Source organism: Carassius auratus, unplaced genomic scaffold, assembly GCF_003368295.1.
Source record: "Carassius auratus strain Wakin unplaced genomic scaffold, ASM336829v1 scaf_tig00216836, whole genome shotgun sequence".
In the NCBI taxonomy this organism is placed as follows: domain Eukaryota; kingdom Metazoa; phylum Chordata; class Actinopteri; order Cypriniformes; family Cyprinidae; genus Carassius; species Carassius auratus.
The window spans coordinates 347,636-371,203 of record NW_020528758.1 but is presented as its reverse complement, the minus strand read 5'-3'; the positions used below and the strand labels follow the sequence as shown (position 1 = coordinate 371,203).

The 23,568-nt window shown below is 42.2% G+C and overlaps 1 protein-coding gene and 1 long non-coding RNA gene across 3 annotated transcripts in view; one reads left to right on the top strand and one right to left on the bottom strand.

Moving 5' to 3' along the window:
* Positions 1-913: 913 nt before the first annotated feature.
* On the top strand, positions 914-2,391 carry LOC113099023 (uncharacterized). The gene is made up of 3 exons (XR_003289264.1): positions 914-1,211; positions 1,794-1,848; positions 2,251-2,391. It is a non-coding gene; the product is annotated as an uncharacterized LOC113099023 (long non-coding RNA).
* Positions 2,392-17,333: 14,942 nt separating this feature from the next.
* LOC113099024 (uncharacterized) overlaps positions 17,334-23,568 on the bottom strand; it is a 33,942-nt gene continuing 27,707 nt past the window's right edge. Inside the window, exons 9-12 of one of the 2 annotated variants that reach the window (XM_026264074.1) lie at positions 21,170-21,292; positions 19,851-20,012; positions 19,183-19,494; positions 17,334-18,457 (exon numbers count right to left, since the gene is read on the bottom strand). In XM_026264074.1, coding sequence (XP_026119859.1) covers positions 18,351-18,457; positions 19,183-19,494; positions 19,851-20,012; positions 21,170-21,292 — 704 coding nt within the window. In that variant the 3' untranslated portion in view covers positions 17,334-18,350. The remainder of the gene's footprint in view (positions 18,458-19,182; positions 19,495-19,850; positions 20,013-21,169; positions 21,293-23,568) is intronic. The other variant, XM_026264075.1, reaches the window with a different exon arrangement.

Sequence of the window (23,568 nt, the reverse complement as noted above, 5' to 3'; positions counted from 1 at the left end):
TGGTGACCTCCTTGTGCTGTGGCGCTGGGCTGGCAGCCATCTTGGGCAGTGGCGCTGGGCTGGCGGCCATCCCACCGGAAGAGACAGGAGTGGCTGGGGCATCCCACGGAGGCCGATGCTGTAAATAACACACAAACTCCCAGAACCCATATGCGTCCAGCTGAGCCAGTTTTTTTTGTGGAACCGGGTCATCCAGCCCGCTAATAAAATAGTCCTTTAAGGCTGCATCATTATAGACAATGCACTCAGCCAGGGACCAGAACACCTGTGCCATGGCCCCCACATCATTACCCTCCTGGCGGAGGGAGGTTAACTTTAAATATTTAGCCCTCCGCTCCACCATGCTGGTAGGGGAGGAGACATGAAATGTCATACCGCTGGATCTGTTGGATGGAGTCTTTCTGTGACGATCGTGTTCAGTGAGACACAGGAGAGATATAGATCCAATCGCAGGTATGTTTATTGAGGTAATCCAAATCGAGGTCAAAAAACAATCCAAGGTCAAAACCAAAAAGGCAGTCCAAAACAAACAAACAAAGGAAAGGGACAGGAAAGGGAACTCGGAAAACGAGGGGTCTCGGAGGACGAGAAGACAAAGGAGAAACTCGGAGGACGAGAAGGCTGTAAACACGAAAGGTAAGGACTCCATTCAAACAACAGGAAAAGACTGGTATTTATAGGGAGGCCAATGACAATAAAGTGACTGCACCTGGTGCAATTAACAGGAGTGCAATTACTGTGATGACAGGACAAGACTAGAGGAATTCTAGTGCCTACGGTGAAGTGCCTAAGGGGAAGTGCGCCCACTAGTGGACACCCAGGGAAACAGAGACTAGACAGTGTGACATTTACTCACAATCTCCTTTTTGTTTACTTTGTGTTCATTTTCAGGACTTTTTGTATTTTTGACCTTTGAAGATGGATACACAGCAAAGATTTTTAATCTCTGTGATATACTAAACAAAGATGATAAACCCATCGCTTGCTTTAGAGATCTGACACCAGGAGAAGAAGTACTTGCAAGATGGTCTGACAATAAGTTCTACAAAGCTACAGTAGACTTCACTGGAACAGCTGACAAAACAGTGGATACCAAAAAGGCGACAAAGAAGGACATGAAAAAAAGAGATGCAGCTGCACAAAGATTCTACAACCTTCCATTCCTACCTCAAGCAGGCCAGTCCACCTCTGCACAGGATCACCTAAATACTGTGGACCAAAATGTCATTCAGCCTCCAACAACCTGGCCAGTGTACCAGCCTCCACCTACAGAGTCATTTCTACCTGTCCAGCCACAGCACTAGCATGCAACTGCCTGGCCACAGTACCAACTTCCAGTTTCCCAGTCATCACCAAATACACCACAACATTACCAGCATTCACCAGTCCAGTCGCTCAACCAGTATGGAACTACTCTGTCTCCAATTCCACACAATTCCTGCCTTTCGCAGTATTCAAAGCATCACCAGCCTCACACAGCACTACCCACACATTCAGACCAAACAGAACAGCAGCCTGTTTTGGCAGATTTGGATCAGCAAAGACAGCCACCAGCTCCTACAGCCAAAGAAAGCTTCCTCAAAATGTTGCACAGTCCTAATACACATCAAAAACCTGCTGTTCTTGGGGACCAGAGCCAGACAAGCACCTCTGAACATGAGACTTCAAGCTCATCTGCAGATGCTTTAATCATTGAGCGTGATCCAATTCCAGAATATGGAGAACCATGTTTCATTTCGCCTGAGTCAGCAGAAGACAGATCATGGAAGCCATGCGAAGCATGCAAGACAGAGGTGGAAAAATTAGTGGAGGAAAAGGCCAAACTGCATGATGTGCTGTGTGGTATAAGTAAGTATGTTTTGTCTCTCTGTTGCAATTACTTGTTCTTTTAACACTTCTTTTTTTCTCTTAAAGTTTTTCTAACACCTAATATCTATTCAGAAGAGTTGTGTAAAAAAAAACTTGGGTAATAATCTAGTGTATTAAATTGTGAAACATAAAATTGTAATTATGTTTTTATATTGGTATATGTTTAAAGTTCTACTACATTGTCTTACTTTGGACATTGGGAGTTATTTGATGCTTAAGCTAAATCTTAAAAGCTTTAAACAATTTGGTGAAACTCTTATCCAATCATGAAATCTTTTGGACTTTTTAAAAACTTGTCTTTTGTTTTGTTTTGTTTTTGTTTTTTTACTTTATGAATGCTGCTGTGTCCCTGTAAGGTAATATACATCTTTTGTGTCACAGGTGGTGAGCACCTCGAGGCATTCAGAAGTTTTCTGGACAAAGTGGAACAGATCCAACCTCAGGCTGGTGTTTGGGCTCCAAAAGGCAGATCTCGGCAGCAGGAGCTATATCCAGGAAGTGGCCTCTTCTTGTCCTCGACTCACCTGGCTACAATCCATGCAACCGCAAAGAAGGACTGCATTCGCTTGTTCCATCTTCTTTTTGATGAATTCTTTACTGCAGAGGAGTGCCAGAATGCTGTGGTATTTGGGAAACACGGAAAGGTGCCAGATGGAAAGAGAGTCCTGGATAAGTTCAAAGTCAATGCAATTCTAAGTAAGTATGTTGCTCATGTGGTTGTTAACAATTTGTGGAAAAAGTTGTGAAAATTCATATGTAAAAAATGTGTGGGAACCCAATAAGAGGTGTTGGATACCCATATATCACATAGCTACGTTAAATGTTATGATTGTTTCACTTTCCTCACAGTTTTGCTGCATTTCCTTATGTGTGATCCATAGATATATTACAATGGGAATTTTGTCGTATCAGGATTAAAAAAGTTGTTAATACTGTTGTGGTAACTGCGGTTACTCAGTGCAATCTGTAATTTGTGCTTTCTTTTCTTTTATTCTTGCAGCTTACGTCATGCGCTGTAGTACACTGGATGGTTGGACACCGGTTGAGAAAAGTAAGGTCAAAAAAGCCTCATAAACAAATGCCGCATCAGGGTCACAACACTAAATATCGGATGGGGCACACAGAGACATTTGTTGAAATGACAATGTTCACAAAAAGTCCTTGTTTTCAAATTATGTTTGTTGGCGTCAGAGACTCAAGTTTATTGTTGTGAATTGTTGTAAACCTGGCCTGACACTGCTCATAACATTGTTAAAATTGTTACTGTTTTAAAAACAGAATTTTACACAAAAAAAAAAAGTATTTTAGTTCATATTTTGTAATGACCATGTTTAAACAGTTTTTGCTGTCTTTAAAATGTCTTTAAATTTGTTAATGTTATTTTGATTTAAATAAAGATTCAGATTCAAATTTCTTTATTTCTTTAATACATCAGCTAATCTGCCATTTGCTATAGATTTTTAAAGCCTGATGGTTGTGGATAGATCTTCTGTCTGTCCTGCAGTGAAGAGAGAGTAGCATTTTCTTTTTCAAAGGAGAAATAAAGGAGTCATTAAAAACACAGAATTGAGATTAGCAAGGCATCTCCTTTTAGTTGTTTTACTGGAATGAACTGTTTGACTATACTATGGTAATTACTAATACTACGAAACTGCCGTCATAATTTCAGGAGTGACTTGTGTTTGGATCACAGGTTCCGTAGTTGGGCTCTAAGCTACACTTTAGATGATTCACTTCCTGCTTCTAAATTCTGTGTGGAAATGGGATGAAATTCTCAGAAGAGAACTAACAGCCGTATGTTTCCTAATTCAAATAAACAATCATCCACCATGATGTGTTTAGTGAAGCTGTGATCTGATTGGCTGTCTCTGCTCTGGTGGGCGTGGCTGCTGCTGTGCTGGTTTATGACATCAGATCCAGGGGCCCGTTTCAATAAGGAGGTTCAACCAACTCTGAGTTTAAACTTGAACTCTGAGTTGACTTACCCTGAGATGGGAAACTCTTGGGTTTTCGGTTACAGAACAGAAATGACAGAAATGAGTTGGTTTAATCAACTCTAAATTGACTGACTCTGAGTTAAGCGTGTGCACCACAACTATAAAAATCCATTATCAATGGAGTGTCGATATTACGATTCAAGATGGCAACAGCTCCCTCCAAAAAGCCGTCTGCACACTTCAGACTCAATACAAATATAATTCTTCTCTGTGTTATATTACAGGTGAAAATTGGCAGAATGTTAGATTAAATTAACTAATAGCTAATCCTTTTATGGGATCTCATGGGCAAAAAAACATATATAAAATAATAATATTAATAATAATATTTTAAGTGTATTTTTCTTATTTTACAAATGATCTGCCAATAGAGTAAGAAAAATAAAAGTGGAATTAACATACTTTCTTAGCGATAGATCCTTACAGTAGGCTAAGTACAAGTAGCTCTAGATGCTATTTACAGAAAAAATGTACAGTGAAAATTGTGATATATTCTATTTACCATGTAAAAGTAGCAGTTCTTAGCAACAGGCTAAGTGTAAGTAATAGATGCTAATTATACTTTATACTGGCAGATACATTTGCACCTCAGTATTGTTATACATTAACAGGATTCAATAATTACAGATTGTAAATGATTATATTTATTACAATTATAAATGTTGCAAAGAACCAGACGGAGTTTGATCCATTTGCAGCTCTTTATTTGGGATAGTCAAACAGACAGGGTCAAACGACAGCAAACGGAGCAATAGGGGCGAGGCAGAGACAGAGTCGGGAAATCAGGCAGAAAGTCGAGGCAGGCAGAGAACAATCAATAACGTGAAACAGTCCTGGGTCAAGAGAGGAAAACAAAACATGGGTAATAACGCTCAGAACTGACAGCCGGGACAAGACTTTGCAATGAATGTGTGTAAGCAGCTTATATGAGTGTGGAAATGAGGTGCAGGTGTATGTGTAATTAGTCCCAGGTATGAGATCTTGTGGGAAATGGAGTTCATAGTAAAACTAATATTCGGGCGATGGCTCCCTCTTGTGGTATAAGGGAAGCGGTACAGGAACTTCCTCTGTAACAGAGCCCCTCCCCTGCGAGCGGCTCCTGAAGCGAGTATGCAACTGACGCCGGGGTCTTCCTCGAGTTCGGGGGGCTGGCCTCTCTGGATGCGTCCAGTGAAATTCCTCAGTGAGTGTAGGGTCGAGAATAACATCTGCATTAACCCAAGAACGCTCCTCTGCACCGAATCCCAGTCGACCAAGTACTGCAGCGTACCCCCACGGCGTCTGGAATCTAGCAACTTATGCACACGATATGCCTCCTCGCCATCAATCTGGATAGGAGCGGGGACCTGGGGTGCAGCTCCTTCCTCCATCGTTCCTCTCGGACCCCCAGCAGGTTTGAGTAGGGAATCATGGAAAGTAGGGGAAACACGATAATTAGCAGGCAATTCCAAATGAAATGATACAGGGGTAATTTGTCTAATCATTTTGAACGGGCCAACATACCTGGGACTGAGTTTCTTGCAGGGTAATCAGAGGCGGAGATCTCTTGTGGAGAGCCAGACCCATTGACCAGGGGCATATGCTGGAGCAGGGCGTCGATGACGGTTAGCCTGATGTTCCTGTCGTCTGACTGCATGGAGCAGATGGGTATGAGCCCGATCCCAGATGGCCTCGCTGTTCTGCAGCTATTCGGTTACTGAGGGCAGGTCGGCGGGTTCACCTGACCAGGGGAATAGCGGTGGTTGGTAACCCAGGATACATTTGAAAGGTGTCATACCTGTGGCAGGCTTGGTGAGGGAATTCTGGGCTTATTCTGCCTGTGGGTAGCGGAGTCAGGAGGCCTGCTGGTACTTGTCGGGGAGTCTTTGACATGTTGCAGTTGGTGCAGCTGCGATTGAATGTGCTTGTATCAGTTAGCAGAGTGGGCCACCAGAAGCGGTTTCGAAGGAGTTGTGTCATGGCCTGTGATTCCGGGATGACCTGAGCCGGGTGTCGTGTGTACCTGGGTCATGAGTTATTTGTGTAGGGTCTCGGGGACATAGATGAGGTTGGCCGGACATTCGGCTGGAGGTGGTTCTTGACTGTTAAATTGTTCAATATCTGTCAGGATATCCCATTGCACTGGGGCTATGAGCAGACTCTCCAGGATGATATTCTCAGAAAGGGTGGTGTGAACTAATTCCTCCGTTTGGCGGGATAGAGCATCAGCCTTCGTATTTTTGGATCCTGGACGGTAGGTCACAGAGAAGTTAAATCATGTAAAGAACAGTGCCCACCTGGCTTGATGTGGATTCAAGCGTTTGGCTGAACGGAGATATTCCAAGTTTTTGTGGTCGGTGAGTACAATGAAGGGGTGTGTGGATCCCTCTAACCAATGTCGCCTCTCCTCAAGGGCCAATTTCATAACCAGAAGCTCACGATTGCCCACATCATAATTGCGTTCGGCATCAGACAATTTTGCAAGAGAAGAATGCGAATGGGTACATCTTGGCCGGTTGTCCATGACGTTATGATAGAACTGCCCCTACCCCTGTGCTAGAAGCGTCAACCTCGACGATGAACTATTGTTCAGGATCTGGGTGTCATAAGATGGGCGCTGAAGTGAATCTGATCTTTAGTTCTTCAAAAGCCTGACGTGATTCTGTGGACCAACTCAGACGGGTTGTATGACGTTTTGTCATGGTGGTTAAAGGTGAAGCAATTGTACTGAAGTTCCTGATAAAGCGGCGGTAAAAGTTGGTGAATCCTAAGAAACGTTGAAGCTCCTTCACTGTTTGAGGTAAAGGCCATTCCAGAACTGCTCTAACATTCTTGTCCTCCATGGTGACTCCCTGCTGACTGATCACGTACCCCAGAAATGATATACTGGTCTGGTGGAATTCGCATTTCTCAGCTTTGGCATAGAGTTGATGCTGGATGAAACGATTTAACACTGACCGGACGTGACGGACATGTTCCTCCATGGTGGTAGGGTAGATTAAAATGTCGTCAATGTATACTATTACCCATTTATTTAGAATGTCCCGGAAGACGTCATTCATGAAAGACTGGAAGACAGACGGACTGTTGGCTAGGCCGAAGGGCATGACAAGATACTCATAGTGCCCACTAGTGGTCGAGAAGATCCCCCATCCTTCTTTTTAACAAAAAAGAACCCAGCTGAAGCTGGTGAAGATGAAGGTCTGATGAAGCCCTTGGCTGATTCTTCCTCGATGTAGCACTTCATTGCTTCAGATTCTGGTTGTGAGAGAGGGAAGATTCTTCCCTTAGGTGGTGTGGTACCGGCTATTAGGTCAATAGCACAGTCTACAGAGCGGTGTTCAGGTAATTGAGATGCTTTTCTCTTGCTGAAGGCCTCGATTAAGTCAGAGTACTCGACTGGCACGTTTAGGCTGTTAACGCTCGAAACAGAAGGGTCAGAGGCCTTGCTGTGGATTCTTGAAATCTTGGACAAACAGCAAACTTGACAAGAGGGGTCCCACTGGATAATTTGATTCTCTCTCCAGGAGATGTGATGGTTATAGGTGCGCAGCCAGGATAGTCCAAGGAAAATGGAGTGAGTGGATGAATTGATGACATAGAATCGTATGGTTTCTGTATGCAAGGTTCCAATGAGGAGTGTGGCTTCCTCCGTGATCTGGAGAATCCTCCCATAGCCGAGGGGTCGTCCATCTAGTGCCTCCACTGCCAAGAGTGAGTTACAGGGAGTTAGGGTGAATTGGCACTGAGTAACAAACTCACTTGAAATTAAATTCCCCGCTGCCCCTGAATCTACGAGTGCTGAATTCCGAAATACTTTGTTCTGAGTGATTAACTGAGCTGGTAGATTAAAGCGAGAGGAGGAGGGGGTGTTCTTGGTTTGTTGACTCACCGTTTGAGACTTTGTCGACGGACGTACAGGGCAGGAAGTCCTCATATGTCCCGGTTGACCGCAGTAAAGACAGAGGTGATTTTGCATACGACGTTCGCGTTCCTCAGGCGTGATATGGGTCGTTCCTAGTTGCATTGGTTCATTCATGGCCGCTTCGTGAGACATGTGGACTGGAGCTTGTGTTGGGGCGTCGTGAGCAGATCAAATTGTCAATTCGGATGGTGAGATCAATAAATTCATTCAGATTCCTACCCTCGTCACGGCAAGCCAATTCGGACTGTAACTCTGGTCTTAATCTTTTTCCAAACAGCCGTTTCAGTCTGTCCTCGACCCAGGTGGCTTGAGCTGCGAGTGTGCGGAATGAGAGAGCATACTCCACAGCCGAGCTCCTCTCTTGAGTAAGGTTTAATAGCTGCTCTCCAGCATCTCCTCTCTCCGTAGAATGATCGAATACCTCATGGAACTGTTGAAGGAATGCATCGAATGAGGGGAAAGCGGAACCATCAGTCCTCCAGACTGCTGTTGCCCACTCTAACGCCCTCCCGGTGAGCAGCAAACAAACGAATGCTATACGGCTGAATTCTGTAGGGTATAATAGCGGCTGTTGATTGACAAAAAGAGAGCACTGGAACAGGAAACCCCTACACTTAGTCAGAGTTCCGTCAAACTGTTCTGGGAAGGCGAGGTGAGGGCTGACCTGGGAAGTCATCGATGGCGAAGGGTTACTTGGCGCTGGTGTTTGGGCAGCCATGGCGCTGGTTGTCGAATGACGGATACCTTGCAATGCTTGAAGTAGCTCCTCCGTTAGAGTTGTCAGTCAGTTCAGCTGATGCTGTTGTGATGCCAGCTGAGATGCTTGGGTGGTCAATTCGGTGGAGAGTTGCACGGAGGCCGCTGGATCACTAAATGGCGAAGTCTTCTGTTGCGAAGAACCAGACGGAGTTTGAACCATTTGCAGCTCTTTATTTGGGAAAGTCAAACAGGGTCAAACGACAGCAAACTGAGCAATAGGGGCGAGGCAGAGACAGAGTTGGGAAATCAGGCAGAAAGTCGAGGCAGGCAGAGAACAATCAATAACGTGAAACAGTCCAGGGCCAAGAGAAGAAAACAAAACACGGGTAATAACGCTCAGAACTGACAGCCCCAGCAAATCAAGACTTTGCAATGAGTGTGTGTGTGTATGCAATGTATTTTGTTTCACGAGTTCACACTTACATATAATTAGCTGAAGTATTATAATGCATATTTGGCATGCTGTCCGGGGAAGGGGCTCCGAGCTCGGGAATGGCCCGAACCTAGAGTACTCCCCCCCCCCCCCCCCCGTGTATAAAAGAGTAAAATGAACTCTAGTGGAGGAGATGGGGTGGAGGGGGGATGCTGATAAACAGTCAATGGAGACAGGTAGGCTAATTCAGCTGTATTTATACCCTAAGGTTGATTATCTTAAGTGGTTCCACCTGTGCTAATTAGGCTAAGTATCTGACGTGCTTCTCCCGAACCTTGTTATGAAACTACATTTCACGAGTTCACACTTACATATAATTAGCTGAAGTATTATAATGCATATTTGGTGTGCTGTCCGGGGAGGGGGCTCCGAGCTCGGGAATGGCCCCCCAAAAAGCGAAAGAGCAGAGGACAGCCGCCGAACTAAAGACCCCCCCAAATGAGTGCCGCGTTTGGCGGGCTGGCATCTCGAGAAAGGGTCTGAATGTTTGGCCAGTGGGCCCGTGATGGCGGCTTACTGTACCTGGACTGACAGGCCCTGCTGGCCTGCAACGGGGAGCAAATGTAATTTGGAGCGACCGATCAGGCGAGTTTGTGCTTTTCTCCACTGTGAGACCAATGCTCGCTGGACTAAAAGAGAAAACAGGAAAGAGGAAAATGAGAGCTTGACGGGGAGATTTTCTCACACTGCGTCCGTTGTGAGACCCAATGCTCGCTGGATGGAAGAGAAAAGGTAAGTGCTCCACCGGGAAAGTTCTCACTGCATCCGCTGTGAGACCAAATGCTCGCTGCACAGAAAGAGAAAACAGGAAAGAGGAAAATGAGAGCTTGACTAGGAGATTTTCTCACACTGCGTCCGCTGTGAGACCCAATGCTCACTGGACAAAAGAGAAAACGTAAGAGCTCTACCGGGAAAGTTCTCGCTGCGAGACCAAATGCGTTGTCATATATATATATATATGCTCCTGTGGGAGCAGGCGCTGCTGTGGCAGTAGGGAGATACAGAAAAGGCTCCTGCGGGAGCGGACACTGCTGCGGCAGTGAGGAGGTACAGGAAAGGCTCCTGCGGGAGCAGACAAGGCTGCGGCAGTGGGGAGATATGGAAAAGGTTCCTGCGGGAGCAGACACTGCTGCGGCAGTGGGGAGATATGGTAAAGGCTCATGCGGGAGCAGACACTGCTGTGGCAGTGGGGAGATACGAGAAAGGCTCCCGCGGTAGCAGACACTGCTGCGGCAGTGGGGAGATACGGGAAAGGCTCCCGCGGGAGCAGACACTGCTGCGGCAGTGAGGAGGTACAGGAAAGGCTCCCGCGGGAGCAGAAACTGCTGCGGCAGTGAGGAGGTACAGGAAAGGCTCCCGCGGGAGCAGACACTGCTGCGGCAGTGAGGAGGTACAGGAAAGGCTCCCGCGGGAGCAGAAACTGCTGCGGCAGTGAGGAGGTACAGGAAAGGCTCCCGCGGGAGCAGACACTGCTGCGGCAGTGAGGAGGTACAGGAAGGGCTATGTGCTTCGGCTGCTGTAGATGTTGGCTGTGGGAAGAGTAAAAAGGGTTAGTAACATTTGATGGGGCAAGCTAAAAATGAATGGGTAGCCTACTGTGTTACCAGATTAGCAATTGGTTGCCTGATTTGACAATTCCTCAAGCCTTGTCCACATTATTATGTTCCTGTTGGAAAACCATCTCTGCTCACATTTGGCCTCCGGGCTCTTAGGCGGTCTCCAGGGCGGATACGTTTGGAAGGCTGTTTTCACGTTGTAGTATGGACTGTGGAAACAGAGGCTTTTGGAAATGATGAAGCATGTTTAGTCTTGTAAGACATCGTACCGAAAGAGTTTTCACTCTTCTCTGTGTCAGAGGTTATTTATACATATATAATACATACTTTAAACTATAGTTTACTTTGTGATGCAAATCCGAATTTTCATCAGCTGTTGCTCCAGTTTTCAGAGTTATGATACTTCAAAATATAAATCTAATATATTGATTTATTACCAGTGCTGGAAACAGTTTTGCTGCTTAATATTTTTTTGGAACCTGTGACATTTTGTTTAGGATTATTTGATGAATTGAAAGATAAAAAAGAACACCAATGATAGGAAATCAACATATTGGAATGATTTCTGAAGGATTATGTGACACTGGAGACTGGAGTATAGGCTGATGAAATATATATATTTATACACACACACATACATTACATACATTTTATCTATATATCTAAATAAAAAAAGGCTCAGTATATATGACCCAAATTAACTAGTAACTAACTACTTGAGTAGTTTTTTTATCCAATACTTTTTTTTTACTCTTACTCAAGTAACTATTCAGACTAGTACTTTTAACTTTTACTTGAGTAAATATTTCTACAAGTACTTTTACTTTTACTTGAGTACAGTTTTGGGGTACTCTACCCACCTCTACTTAAATTCTATATAATTTCATAATTTGATTATGAGACTTTGGTCTGGATTTCATAGACGGGGTCACAAATATATTGCAAAATCTTTAAATTACCATTAAATTCAATATGATAGTTAAAAATGTAAAATGTTTTAAAAAATGTTTTTTCTTGATGACTTGAGTAGAACTCACCCTAATGCTAATGCAATATTGTATTGTGCTGTTTTTTTTTTTTAAGATACCTTGATCTCAGCTGTAGAGAGTATGGCTGTGGCAGATGGTGAAGCTACTCAGCAATGAATGCACTCAATGCAGATGATTCTTCATCAAACAATTCTCCACCACCACCAGCCAAACTGCCTCGGCTAGTAGCTGCTACAAAGCACACAAAAGCCAGTATAACCATACAGTGGAAGCCAGTATCTCTGACCAGATGAGAAAATACTTCAGTGACATTCAGGATCCGTGTAGTGACACAGCACTTGTCTTCTTGTCCAAAAACAAGGACAGACATCCACAACTGCATGCACTTGCAGTGAAACTTTTGTCAGTCCCTGCTTCCTCTGCACCAGTAGAGAGAGTTTTTAGTCAGGATGGATTGATCATGAGACCACATCGTGCTCGGTTGGGTATTAGGATGGTCTCCTCACTTATTTTTTTGAAAAGTAATTATGCCCATCTGTGGACTCAGTCTGGACTCGGACTCGACCCTTTCTGAACTCGGTCTGGACTCGGACTCGACCCTCTCTGGTCTCGGTCTTGACTCGGACTCGACCCTTTCTGGACTCGGACTCGAATGAGCTGGTCTCGACTACAACACTGGATTACGGTGTTACAGTACAAACAGTGTTTCAGTCGCGCATTCAACCACAGAATATAGATTGTACTGTTCTTGAACTGTCATTCAGTTTCAATAACATGCCATAATTTACCTGACCATAAAACCAGTTATTATTATTATTATGTACTTTTCTTTCATTACTATGTTCAGCTAGTTGAACAATATTTGATTTTGTCACTGTTCATCTCTGGTTGTTTATTACAACCAACACAACTAGATCAATTTAATTTTTACTGTGATTTATATTGATTGTGTACATACAGTATGAAGAAACACACATCTGACACAATTGTCTTTTTTATTGTTTATTAAGATTATATCGCTCATATTCAAAGGTGAATTATATTGTAGGGCTGAAACGATTCCTCGAGTAACTCCTCTGCCTAGAAGCCTCTTTTAATTTATTTTAAATCTCACGTCAGGTTCTTTCGCAATGATTTTTTTAAAATGTGAGACAACGCGTTTACGTCACCCACAAAGCGGAAGGAGACACAAGCCCTGCATCTGAAATCTCATACTGCAAGCAGTCAGCAGTATTTCGATTTGAGGGCGCGGGCAAACTTAAAGAGAACGTCGTGGCGTGTGTCCATTGCAAGATAAAGCTGGTATACCACAACTAGGGCCCTATGTTTCCCGCGATTCAGAAAACCCGGAGGGAATTGCGGAATCCAGTCATAAAAATGGTTTAACGCGGAATGGCACGGAATTTGCCAAATTTTGAATTAATTAATCAAAAATAGCTCATTGCACTTACATCAAATCACGATATGGACTAATATCTGTAAATATTAAGCTGGAACAGTCTATTTAAATATGAATCCTGCATGTTCTGCTTGTCTGTGTTAATGAATGGAGCAGAAGCGCGTCTTCGTTTATTAACACACACAGAAGCGCGCATGAAGCTTGCGGTGATTTCAGCGTCTGCTGTCTCACCAGGACGTGAACACATGAACAACATCTCCAGAACTGCTCTGACTTCATGTCACTTCATGAGCATTTGACCGTTTGATTTGATTAAAACTAGCATCACATCACATACACAGAACTGTAAAGGTACGTCAACCCGTCAAAATAAAAGTCTAGTTTAAAGACAATTATTTGCCAGATATATACTACTATTGTTCAGCAGAATATACACAGCCTACTACTACCAAAAAAAAAAAAAAAAACATTATTTTATTTTAAGGTTTAATCTCACAACATTTCTTCCATGTTTTATTTTTAATAGTAAATCCCCTTGGTTCACCAAAAAGTTAAGTTTGCTTAATTTTAAATAATTAAAAGATAAATTAAATTAATGTTTTTTGTTTTTAATGTTGTCACGCTGTCTAATCTCTGTTTCCCTGGGTGTCCACTAGTGGGCTCACTTCCCCTTAGGCGCTTCACCATAGGCACTAGAATTCCTCTAGTCTGGTCCTGTCTTCACAGTAATTGCACTCCTGTTAATTGCACCAGGTGCAGTCACTTTATTGTCATTAGCCTCCCTATAAATAACAGTCTGTCCCTGTTGTTTGTATGGAGTCCTTACCCTTCGTGTATCAGCATTCTCGTCCCCCGAGATTCTTCCTGTCTGCTCGTCCTCCAAGTCCTCTCGTTTTCCGAGTTCCCTTTCCTGTCCTTTTCCCTTGGTTTGTTTATTTTGGACTGTCTTTTTGGTTTTGACCTTGGTTGTGCTTGACGACAATTTGGATTACCCTTTATTTAATTAATACCTGCAATTGGATCTCTCTATCTCCCTGTGTCTCTCTGGTGCACGATCGTCACAGAAGGACTCTATCCATAAGAGATCCAGCGGTATGTCTATTCATATCTCCTCCCCAGTCACCGAGCGGGTGAGGAATGGTTTCGAGGGTACTCGCCTGGTCGTGTTTCGTGGGACCAGGGGAGGTCGCTCAGGAGTGAGTGGTCGAGAGGAGGTCCAGCATCACTCTCCAATATGGCCCCCCGTCGACCCTGAGTTCGGATGGGAACCGCCGTCACACCATTGTGGACGGAGAGGAGAAAAGAGGCGAAAGTCAGCCGAGCCAGCGCCGCTGCACAAGATTGCCGCCAGTCCAGTGCCACTGCACAAGATGGCCGCCAGCCCAGCGCCGCTGCACAGAATGGCCGCCGACCCAGCACCATTGCACAGGATGGCCTCCAACCCAGCACCACTAGGCAAGATGGAAGCCAGTCCAACACCACAGCACAAGATGGCCGACAGCTCAGCGCCACGAGGCAAGATGGACGCCAGCCCAGCGCCACAGCACAAGATAGCCGCCAGCCCAGAGCCACTGCGCAGAATGGCCGCCGGCCCAGCACCACTGCCCATGATGGCCGCAGGTCCAGCGACACTGCACAAGATGCCCGTCAGCACCAGCGCCACGAGGCAAGATGGATGCCAACACAGCGCCACATCACAAAGTGATCACCAGCATAGCGCCACGGTGCAAGATGGCCGCCAGCTCAGCGCCAACGCCCAAGATGGCCGCTGAGACGTTTTGGGATTATTTCTCCATGCTGTCAAAGATCCTAGAGATTCCCAGGAGACTGTTCACGTCACGTCTGCTGAGCCAGCACCACAGTACAAGATGCCCACCAACCCAGCACCACTGCATAAGATGGCCGCCAACCCGGAGCCACTGCAGAGGATGGCAGCTACAGTGGGCTTTCCTGAGTTGAGTCAGGTTCCGGTTGACCCTCCAAAGTCGAGTCATATTCCCGTTGACCCTCCGGAGTTGAGTCATATTCCCGTTGACCCTCCAGAGTCAAGTCAGGTTCCAGTGGACCATCCAGAGTCGAGTCACGTTCCAGTTGATTCTCCAGAATCAAGTCAGATTCCTGTTGACCTTCCAGAGTCGAGTCAGGTGCTCATGGAATCTCCAGAGTTGAGTCAGGTTCCGGTTGACCCTCCAGAGTCGAGTCAGATGCTCGTGGACCCTCCAGAGTCGAGTCAGGTGCTCGTGGACCCTCCAGAGTCAGGGTTAGTCACCGTCGACCTTCCAGAGTCAGGGCTAGTCACCATCGACTTTCCAGAGTCAGGGTAAGTCACTGTTGACCTTTCAGAGTCAGGGTTTAGTTCCTGTTGACCTTCCAGAGTCAAGTAAGGGGCTCGTGGACCCTCCAGAGTCGATTTAGGTGCTCGGGGACCCTCCAGAGTCAGGGTTAGTCACCGTTGACCTTTCAGAGTCAGGGTTAGTCACCTTTGACCTTCCAGAATCAGGGCTAGTTACCGTTGACCTTCCAGAGTCAGGACTAGTCACTGTTGACCTTTCAGAGTCAGGGCTAGTTACCGTGGACTTTCCAGAGTCAAGGCTAGTCATCTTTGACCTTCAAGAGTTAAGCCAAGTCACTGGTGATCTTCAAAGACAGAGTCAAGTCACCGGTGATCTTCAAGGACAGAGTCAAGTCACCGGTGATCTTCATGAACAAAGGCAAGTCACCAATGATCTTCATGAACAAATGCAAGTCACCAATAATCTTCATGAGCAGAGTCAAGTCAGCATTGATCTTCTGGAATCCAGTATAAACACCATGGGATTACCAGAGTCTCGTCACTTCTCTGTGGAACTGCCAGAGCTTCTCCACGCCTCTGCTGAACTGCCGGAGCCGTTCCACGTTTCTGCTGAACTATCAGAGCCTCTCCACGTCTCTGATGAACTCCCAGAGCCGTTCCACGTCTCTGCTGAACTACCAGAGTCTCTCCTCGCCTCTACGGAACTTCCAGAGTCTCGTCACGTCTCAGTCGAACTCTCTTAACACCCGACTGATCCTGTTGTGGCCACGGAGGCTTCCCTTAACATGTTCATGTTCTATGTTTCAGACTTGCCCAACCAGACTTGTCCTCCTGTTTGCCCGACCACACGGATGTGGTGGTCTTCTGCCCCGCCCTGGGGGGCGTCTGTCCCGACCACACGGTTATGGTGGTCTTCTGCTCCGCCCTGGGGGGCTTCTGCCTCAACCACAAGGATGTGGTGGTCTTCTGCTCCGCCCCCGGGGGGGCGTCTGGTTTGGCTGCACGGTTGTGGTGGTCTTCTGCTCCGCCCTGGGGGACTCCGGCCTCGACCACACAGACGTGGTGGTCTTCTGCTCCTCCCTGGGGGGCATCCGTCCCGACCACACGGTTGTGGTGGTCTTCTGCTCCACCCAGGGGGGCGTCCGTCCCGACCACAGGGTTATGGTGGTCTTCTGCTGTGCCCTGGTGGGCGTCACGTGATGTCCTTCTTGGACTTGTGTTTTTGTGTTTATTTTTTGTTGTTCTTCTGTCTGTGTCTTTCTTTCTGTTTCCTCCTATGGACCTGGCCCTCCATCCCTCCCCCTGATCCTCCACCGGCCCACCTCCCTCCTGGGTTTCTGGTCTGTGTCTTTCGTTCTGTTTCCCTCTAAGAACGTGGCCCTCCGTCCCTCCCCCTGATCCTCCGCCGGTCCACCACCCTCCTGGACTCCTTGTTTTGTGTTGCTCTTCTCTTGTCTCTATTTCCCCATTCTACCTGGTCCTCTTGTCTCTGTTTTCCCCATTTTACCTGGCCCTCCGTCCCTCCCCCTAGTTCTCCGCCGCTCCACCTCCCTCCTGGTCACTTTGTGTTCTTGGTTTTCCCTTGGGTTCAGGTGGAGCATCTGAAAGCTGCTCCGTGGAGGAGGGGGTAATATCACACTGTCTAGTCTCTGTTTCCCTGGGTGTCCACTAGTGGGCTCACTTCCCCTTAGGCGCTTCACCGTAGGCACTAGAATTCCTCTAGTCTGGTCCTGTTTTCACAGTAACTGAACTCCTGTTAATTGCACCATGTGCAGTCACTTTATTGTCATTAGCCTCCCTATAAATACCAGTCTGTCCCTGTTGTTTGTATGGAGTCCTTGCCCTTCGTGTATCAGCATTCTCGTCCCCCGAGATTCTTCCTGTCTGCTCGTCCTCCGAGTCCTCTCATTTTCCGAGTTACCTTTCCTGTCCCTTTTCCTTGGTTTGTTTATTTTGGACTGTCTTTTTGGTTTTGACCTTGGCTGTGTTTGACGACGATTTGGATTACCCTTTATTGAATAAATACCTGCAATTTGATCTCTCTATCTCCCTGTGTCTCTCTAGTGCATGATCGTCACAAATGTGGCGCTTAAATGCACTTAATTCATCTGTCAACTTTATTGTCATTGTTCACAGTACAAGTACAGACAGAGAAACAATGGGTAATAATTACATGTTTATTTTTGATGTATGCATTGCATTCTATGCATTTAAAAAATAAAAATAAAAAATTCTAAAAAAGGAAAGTGCGCCTTTTAATCCGTAGCGCTTTATATATGGATCAAAGCGCTCTGTCAAAATGCTGACATTCCCTTTAGCACAGCTCCATCTAGTGGATGCATAACACAAACCCAGTCAAACGTTTGACTGCAGTATCGTCTATTCTATGCGCTTTATAATCCTGTGCGCCCTATATATGAAAACAGTTCTAAAATAGGTCATTAATTGAAGGTGCGCCTTATCCGTGCGCCTTAAAGTGCGGAAAATATGGTAAGCAAAAACACATTTTGTCCGATTACTCAATTAATCGATGGAATTTTTGGTAGAATACTTGATTACTAAAGTATTTGATAGCTGCAGCCCTAATATATTGTTAAAACCGTTGTTAGGAAGCAAAAGCTGTATCAGTGTTAGTCCACTAGAGGACAGAAATGATCAGATATAAGATCAGCGAATATCTTACATGAACATTAATCATCCAGCAGATGTGGTTGTCAAATTTAAAAACACAACAAAAAGCACAACACATGCTGTATCATATCTTTTTTGCTGTAAGTGCAGAAAGGCTGATTTCAGGAGCTTCAGCTTGAACACAAAGGCACTATACACACGAAGAAGACTAATCAATGCTGGACATCAACATTAATCCGATACTGGAGTTACTTATATAAAAACAGCACATGTAGTGCTTAGAGAAATACTGCTGTGATAAAACGTCTTATAAAAGCACATATGACACTCACTGTCTACAATCACACAAACCAGATCTGTGAAAGTCAAACTAATAATAACAGGTAATGTGAAGTTTCTTGTGTGCAGCTTTAACAGCTCAACACAGACTGGACAGAGTCTGGACACACAGTAGTCTCAGGAGCATGTGTTGATGATGTCAGAGTGATTGACAGGACAGCAGTGGGCGGGTCTTGTGTTGTTAAAGTGATCTTCTCCTCTCTTGCTCATTCACTGCATCAGGAACTTTTTCACCCAGCAGTGACATCTCTACAGTCTCTGATTCATTCTCTCTCTTTACTGAGGAATCTGAAGGAAAATACAGAGACACACCAACTAATTAAAAACGGAGAAGAGGTACTGCTCTGGATTTTGATGTATATATGAGATGCAAACTACAAAACGAATGTGAAGGAATTATAACTACAGGTGCTTCTCAATAAATCAGAATGTCATGAAAAAGTTAATTTCAGTAATTCAAATTGTGAAACTCGTGTATTAAATAATTCACTGCACACAAACTGAAGCAGTCTAAGTCTTTGGCTCTTTTAATTGTGATGATTTTGGCTCACATTTAATTTAACTGAAATATAAAGTTGAATTTTTCTCAAGACAGCTGCTGTTTAATTCATTTAAAGTCTTTTTGTTTTAATCTGAAGGAAGGAAGTCGTGTCTGAAAGCCTCACACAGCTGCGAGCTCTAGACCGATGCTTATATAGTCCAGGATCTGCCACGGCATTCATTTAGTGACAGGACATTAATAACTATAATATTCTACAACAAAATTATATGCTTTTAAACACATCCAATATTTATAAATGCAGGTAAATTATTAATGTTCGCTCTGCATTAAGTCATCATTTGAACAAATTGGATAAATTGATGAAAACACAAAATGAATTTTTAAGTTACAGTTAACACACTATAATGTGCACCTTTTCCTGTTAAACTGAGTTCAGAGTAGGACTGTTCACTCACAGCATCACTCTTACACTCGAGTACATGTTAAACATAACCTGAAGACAGTTCCTTACTTTGCATGGACACTCTGAACTTCTTTGTCAAGATCCCTCCGCTGCGGCTGATGATCTGTAGTTTATAGAGTCCAGTGTGTTGAAGTAATATGTTCCTGATGGTCAGAGATCCAGTCGTCTCATCCAGCTCCAGTCTGCCTCTGAATCTCTCATCAGCACCACCGTACGTCTCTCCAGTCCCTGCTTTAACTTGAGCTATGAGAATGTCTTGATCTCCAAACATCCACAGCATCTGATCATCTCTCTGGATTTCAGGATCAGGCTTTAGAGTAACAGAATCTCCATATTTTACTAGGTTCACCTTCACATTCTCTGTCACAGCAGCACACAGAAACAGAGAAAAACAGACACAGATCTGTCTTTAGATCAACTGTGTTCACGAGAACATCAGAGTTTGAAATGAAATGAGGATGGTTCACTGATGTCTTGAACAGAAATTTTGAATTATCAAATCTGAAGTAGAGACAGTAATATAAAGACAAAACTATAAATCCAAGTGAACTTTATACAGATTGCTAATATAAATAATAGCCCTGGATCTCATAAACTCTGAATGGAGTCTGAACATTAAGCAGTTTAATCTGAATTCCCTGCAGAAGAGCAGAATTATGGGTAATGACCGTCACTGAAGATCTGTGATCATTATTATACTGATTTGAGCTACTCACCATTGACCGTGACAAAAAATATCTGCTCTGCACTTCTGGATTCGATGTCATATAGCATATAGGGTCCAGAGTGTTCAGTTCTGGTGCTCCTGAGCAGATTGTCACCTTCAAACATCATTTTCTCATTAGTCCTAGTGATATCTTCTCCCGTAATAACGGACCCTGTCAGCAGCACACACAAACAGAGAAATGAGGAGATTATTACTGAGTTAGCAAACAAACATGACAGAATCATTTAATATCTGAGAGGATAGTGTGTGATTCTTCATATGTGTGCTTCTAATAATCACTTCATCTCCTGGATGACCTTTACCTGAAGACTTAGAACTGTTAACTATAATGTTACATGTGTTTACATTAATTAGATGGTTAATAAACATTTACCACACCAAAAAAAAAAAAAAAAAAAACCTTGCCTATAATTCTCAAATATTATTTTCCATACTCAAACACGTGTGTGGAGTTCATCTATTAAATATATTGAGTTAATTAATTCTCTCTGTCATGTTTGTAGCTCAGTGTTGTATTTCAGATCTGTAGTGAATAGGAAGATGATCAGTGAATAATAACTCATATTTCTGTCTGTTCTCACGCAAACATCACATGACTCTGAATACAGTCACATGACACACGTTTCTAAAAATTGTTGCTGTTTTCTGAAGAGCTCCATGATGTTTATACAGATATCTTATTTTGTATTTGACCGAAGAAATAAAGTCATACACGTCTGCAGTGACATGAAGGTGAATGTATATTTTATAATAAACTATTCCTTCATTGTAATAAATACTAACACTTACTGACCAGATGTGTTGAGATATATTATAGACATGAGTGTCATTCACAGTACATGCACTCTCTCCAGATCATGCTCATGAGTTTGTGTGTTAATAGTCTGTGATGTTTAAATGAAGCAGATGAATGAAGCCACACACAGTGACACACAAACACACACACACACACACTCACACTCACACACATGTGTGTGTGAAGAGATATGAAAGACTCCAGCAGCCCAGATCGAAAGACCAAAGCACAGCAGGACTACAATTTTAGACTAGAACAAATCTACATGAACAAACAGATGTAATCAAAGACAGATCTTAAATTCAGCCTTTCAAAGAGATTAATATTCAGTAATAAGTGTATTAATGTAATTCAGCTCAATACCACACAATCACACTTCATTAATTACTGCATCAGATACAAGCAGAACTAGTGATAAAAAAAAAAACGTCACGTCACACTATATATATTCAAACTCTACTGAAGCACAAATAAAGACATAAAATAAACACTGTATCAGGTGTAATACTTACACGTTTGATTTAGTATTTCAGAGATCGTGTGGCGATAGTAAATCAGTCCAGCTACACCAGCAACAGCTAGAATCAGGACATTAATAACAATCAATGCTACCTCACATGGAGACAGACCTGTTCCTGTAATTATAAAGAGAGACAGTCATTAGTATGAATGTGTGTCTGATCTATAACAAACACTACACACATCAGAAAATACTTCATCTTTTCAATATCTTGAAAAAAAGGTGTTGACATGATATCCAAAGTATAATATTTATGGATTGTAGCGGTGATTGCGCTAAGATAATTAATTTTTTTTTTATAGGAGATTAAAGGAGATAAATGTTAAATAATAAAAAAAAAACTTAAATCAATAATCTGATTGGATTAGTTGGGGCGCCAGACAAGATCTGTCTCGTCAAATATAACACTTGTACCCAGAATAGCTCTTTAAGCCACCGGTTACAATATTAATTTGAATGAAATGTCCACACACAATTAATTCAGATTCACAGTGTCACAGTTGTATTAAAGGAAAAATACATAACGAAACTTTCCAGTTCAAATGTATCTTCAGTTTCACAGCGATACTTTCAACAATCAATATGAAATCAAACAAAACTTAGTACTCTGGTTAATATTCATATTTTAACAATCCACCAAAGTTCAAAGACTGGAAAAAAAAAACAAGCTTTGTAGTTAAGTTCCAATATAGTCTTTACACCGATTTTTGTAATCCAACAATTACAAGAAAATACAACTTTAAATAAAAATGGAAGAAGCCTCTAAGGTAACAGCTTCACTGATGCATGTAAACCTCTGCAGATTCAACCCTCCTTGAGATCCTGCTCACACTTGTCAGTATAAGAGATATAAGATATATATAAGATATTATCATGTCAGTATAAGAGATATAAGATATATATAAGATACTATCATGTCAGTATAAGAGATATAAGATATATATAAGATACTATCATGTCAGTATAAGAGATATAAGATATATATAAGATACTATCATGTCAGTATAAGAGATATAAGATATATATAAGATACTATCATGTCAGTATAAGAGATATAAGATATATATAAGATATTATCATGTCAGTATAAGAGATATAAGATATATATAAGATATTATCATGTCAGTATAAGAGATATAAGATATATATAAGATATTATCATGTCAGTATAAGAGATATAAGATACATATAAGATACTATCATGTCAGTATAAGAGATATAAGATATATATAAGATACTATCATGTCAGTATAAGAGATATAAGATACATATAAGATACTATCATGTCAGTATAAGAGATATAAGATATATATAAGATACTATCATGTCAGTATAAGAGATATAAGATATATATAAGATACTATCATGTCAGTATAAGAGATATAAGATATATATAAGATACTATCATGTCAGTATAAGAGATATAAGATATATATAAGATATTATCATGTCAGTATAAGAGATATAAGATATATATAAGATATTATCATGTCAGTATAAGAGATATAAGATATATATAAGATATAAGATATATATAAGATACTATCATGTCAGTATAAGAGATATAAGATATATATAAGATACTATCATGTCAGTATAAGAGATATAAGATATATATAAGATACTATCATGTCAGTATAAGAGATATAAGATATATATAAGATACTATCATGTCAGTATAAGAGATATAAGATATATATAAGATATTATCATGTCAGTATAAGAGATATAAGATATATATAAGATACTATCATGTCAGTATAAGAGATATAAGATATATATAAGATACTATCATGTCAGTATAAGAGATATAAGATATATATAAGATACTATCATGTCAGTATAAGAGATATAAGATATATATAAGATATTATCATGTCAGTATAAGAGATATAAGATATATATAAGATATTATCATGTCAGTATAAGAGATATAAGATATATATAAGATACTATCATGTCAGTATAAGAGATATAAGATATATATAAGATATTATCATGTCAGTATAAGAGATATAAGATATATATAAGATACTATCATGTCAGTATAAGAGATATAAGATATATATAAGATATTATCATGTCAGTATAAGAGATATAAGATATATATAAGATATTATCATGTCAGTATAAGAGATATAAGATATATATAAGATATTATCATGTCAGTATAAGAGATATAAGATATATATATAAGATACTATCATGTCAGTATAAGAGATATAAGATACATATAAGATATTATCATGTCAGTATAAGAGATATAAGATATATATATAAGATACTATCATGTCAGTATAAGAGATATAAGATATATATATAAGATACTATCATGTCAGTATAAGAGATATAAGATATATATAAGATATTATCATGTCAGTATAAGAGATA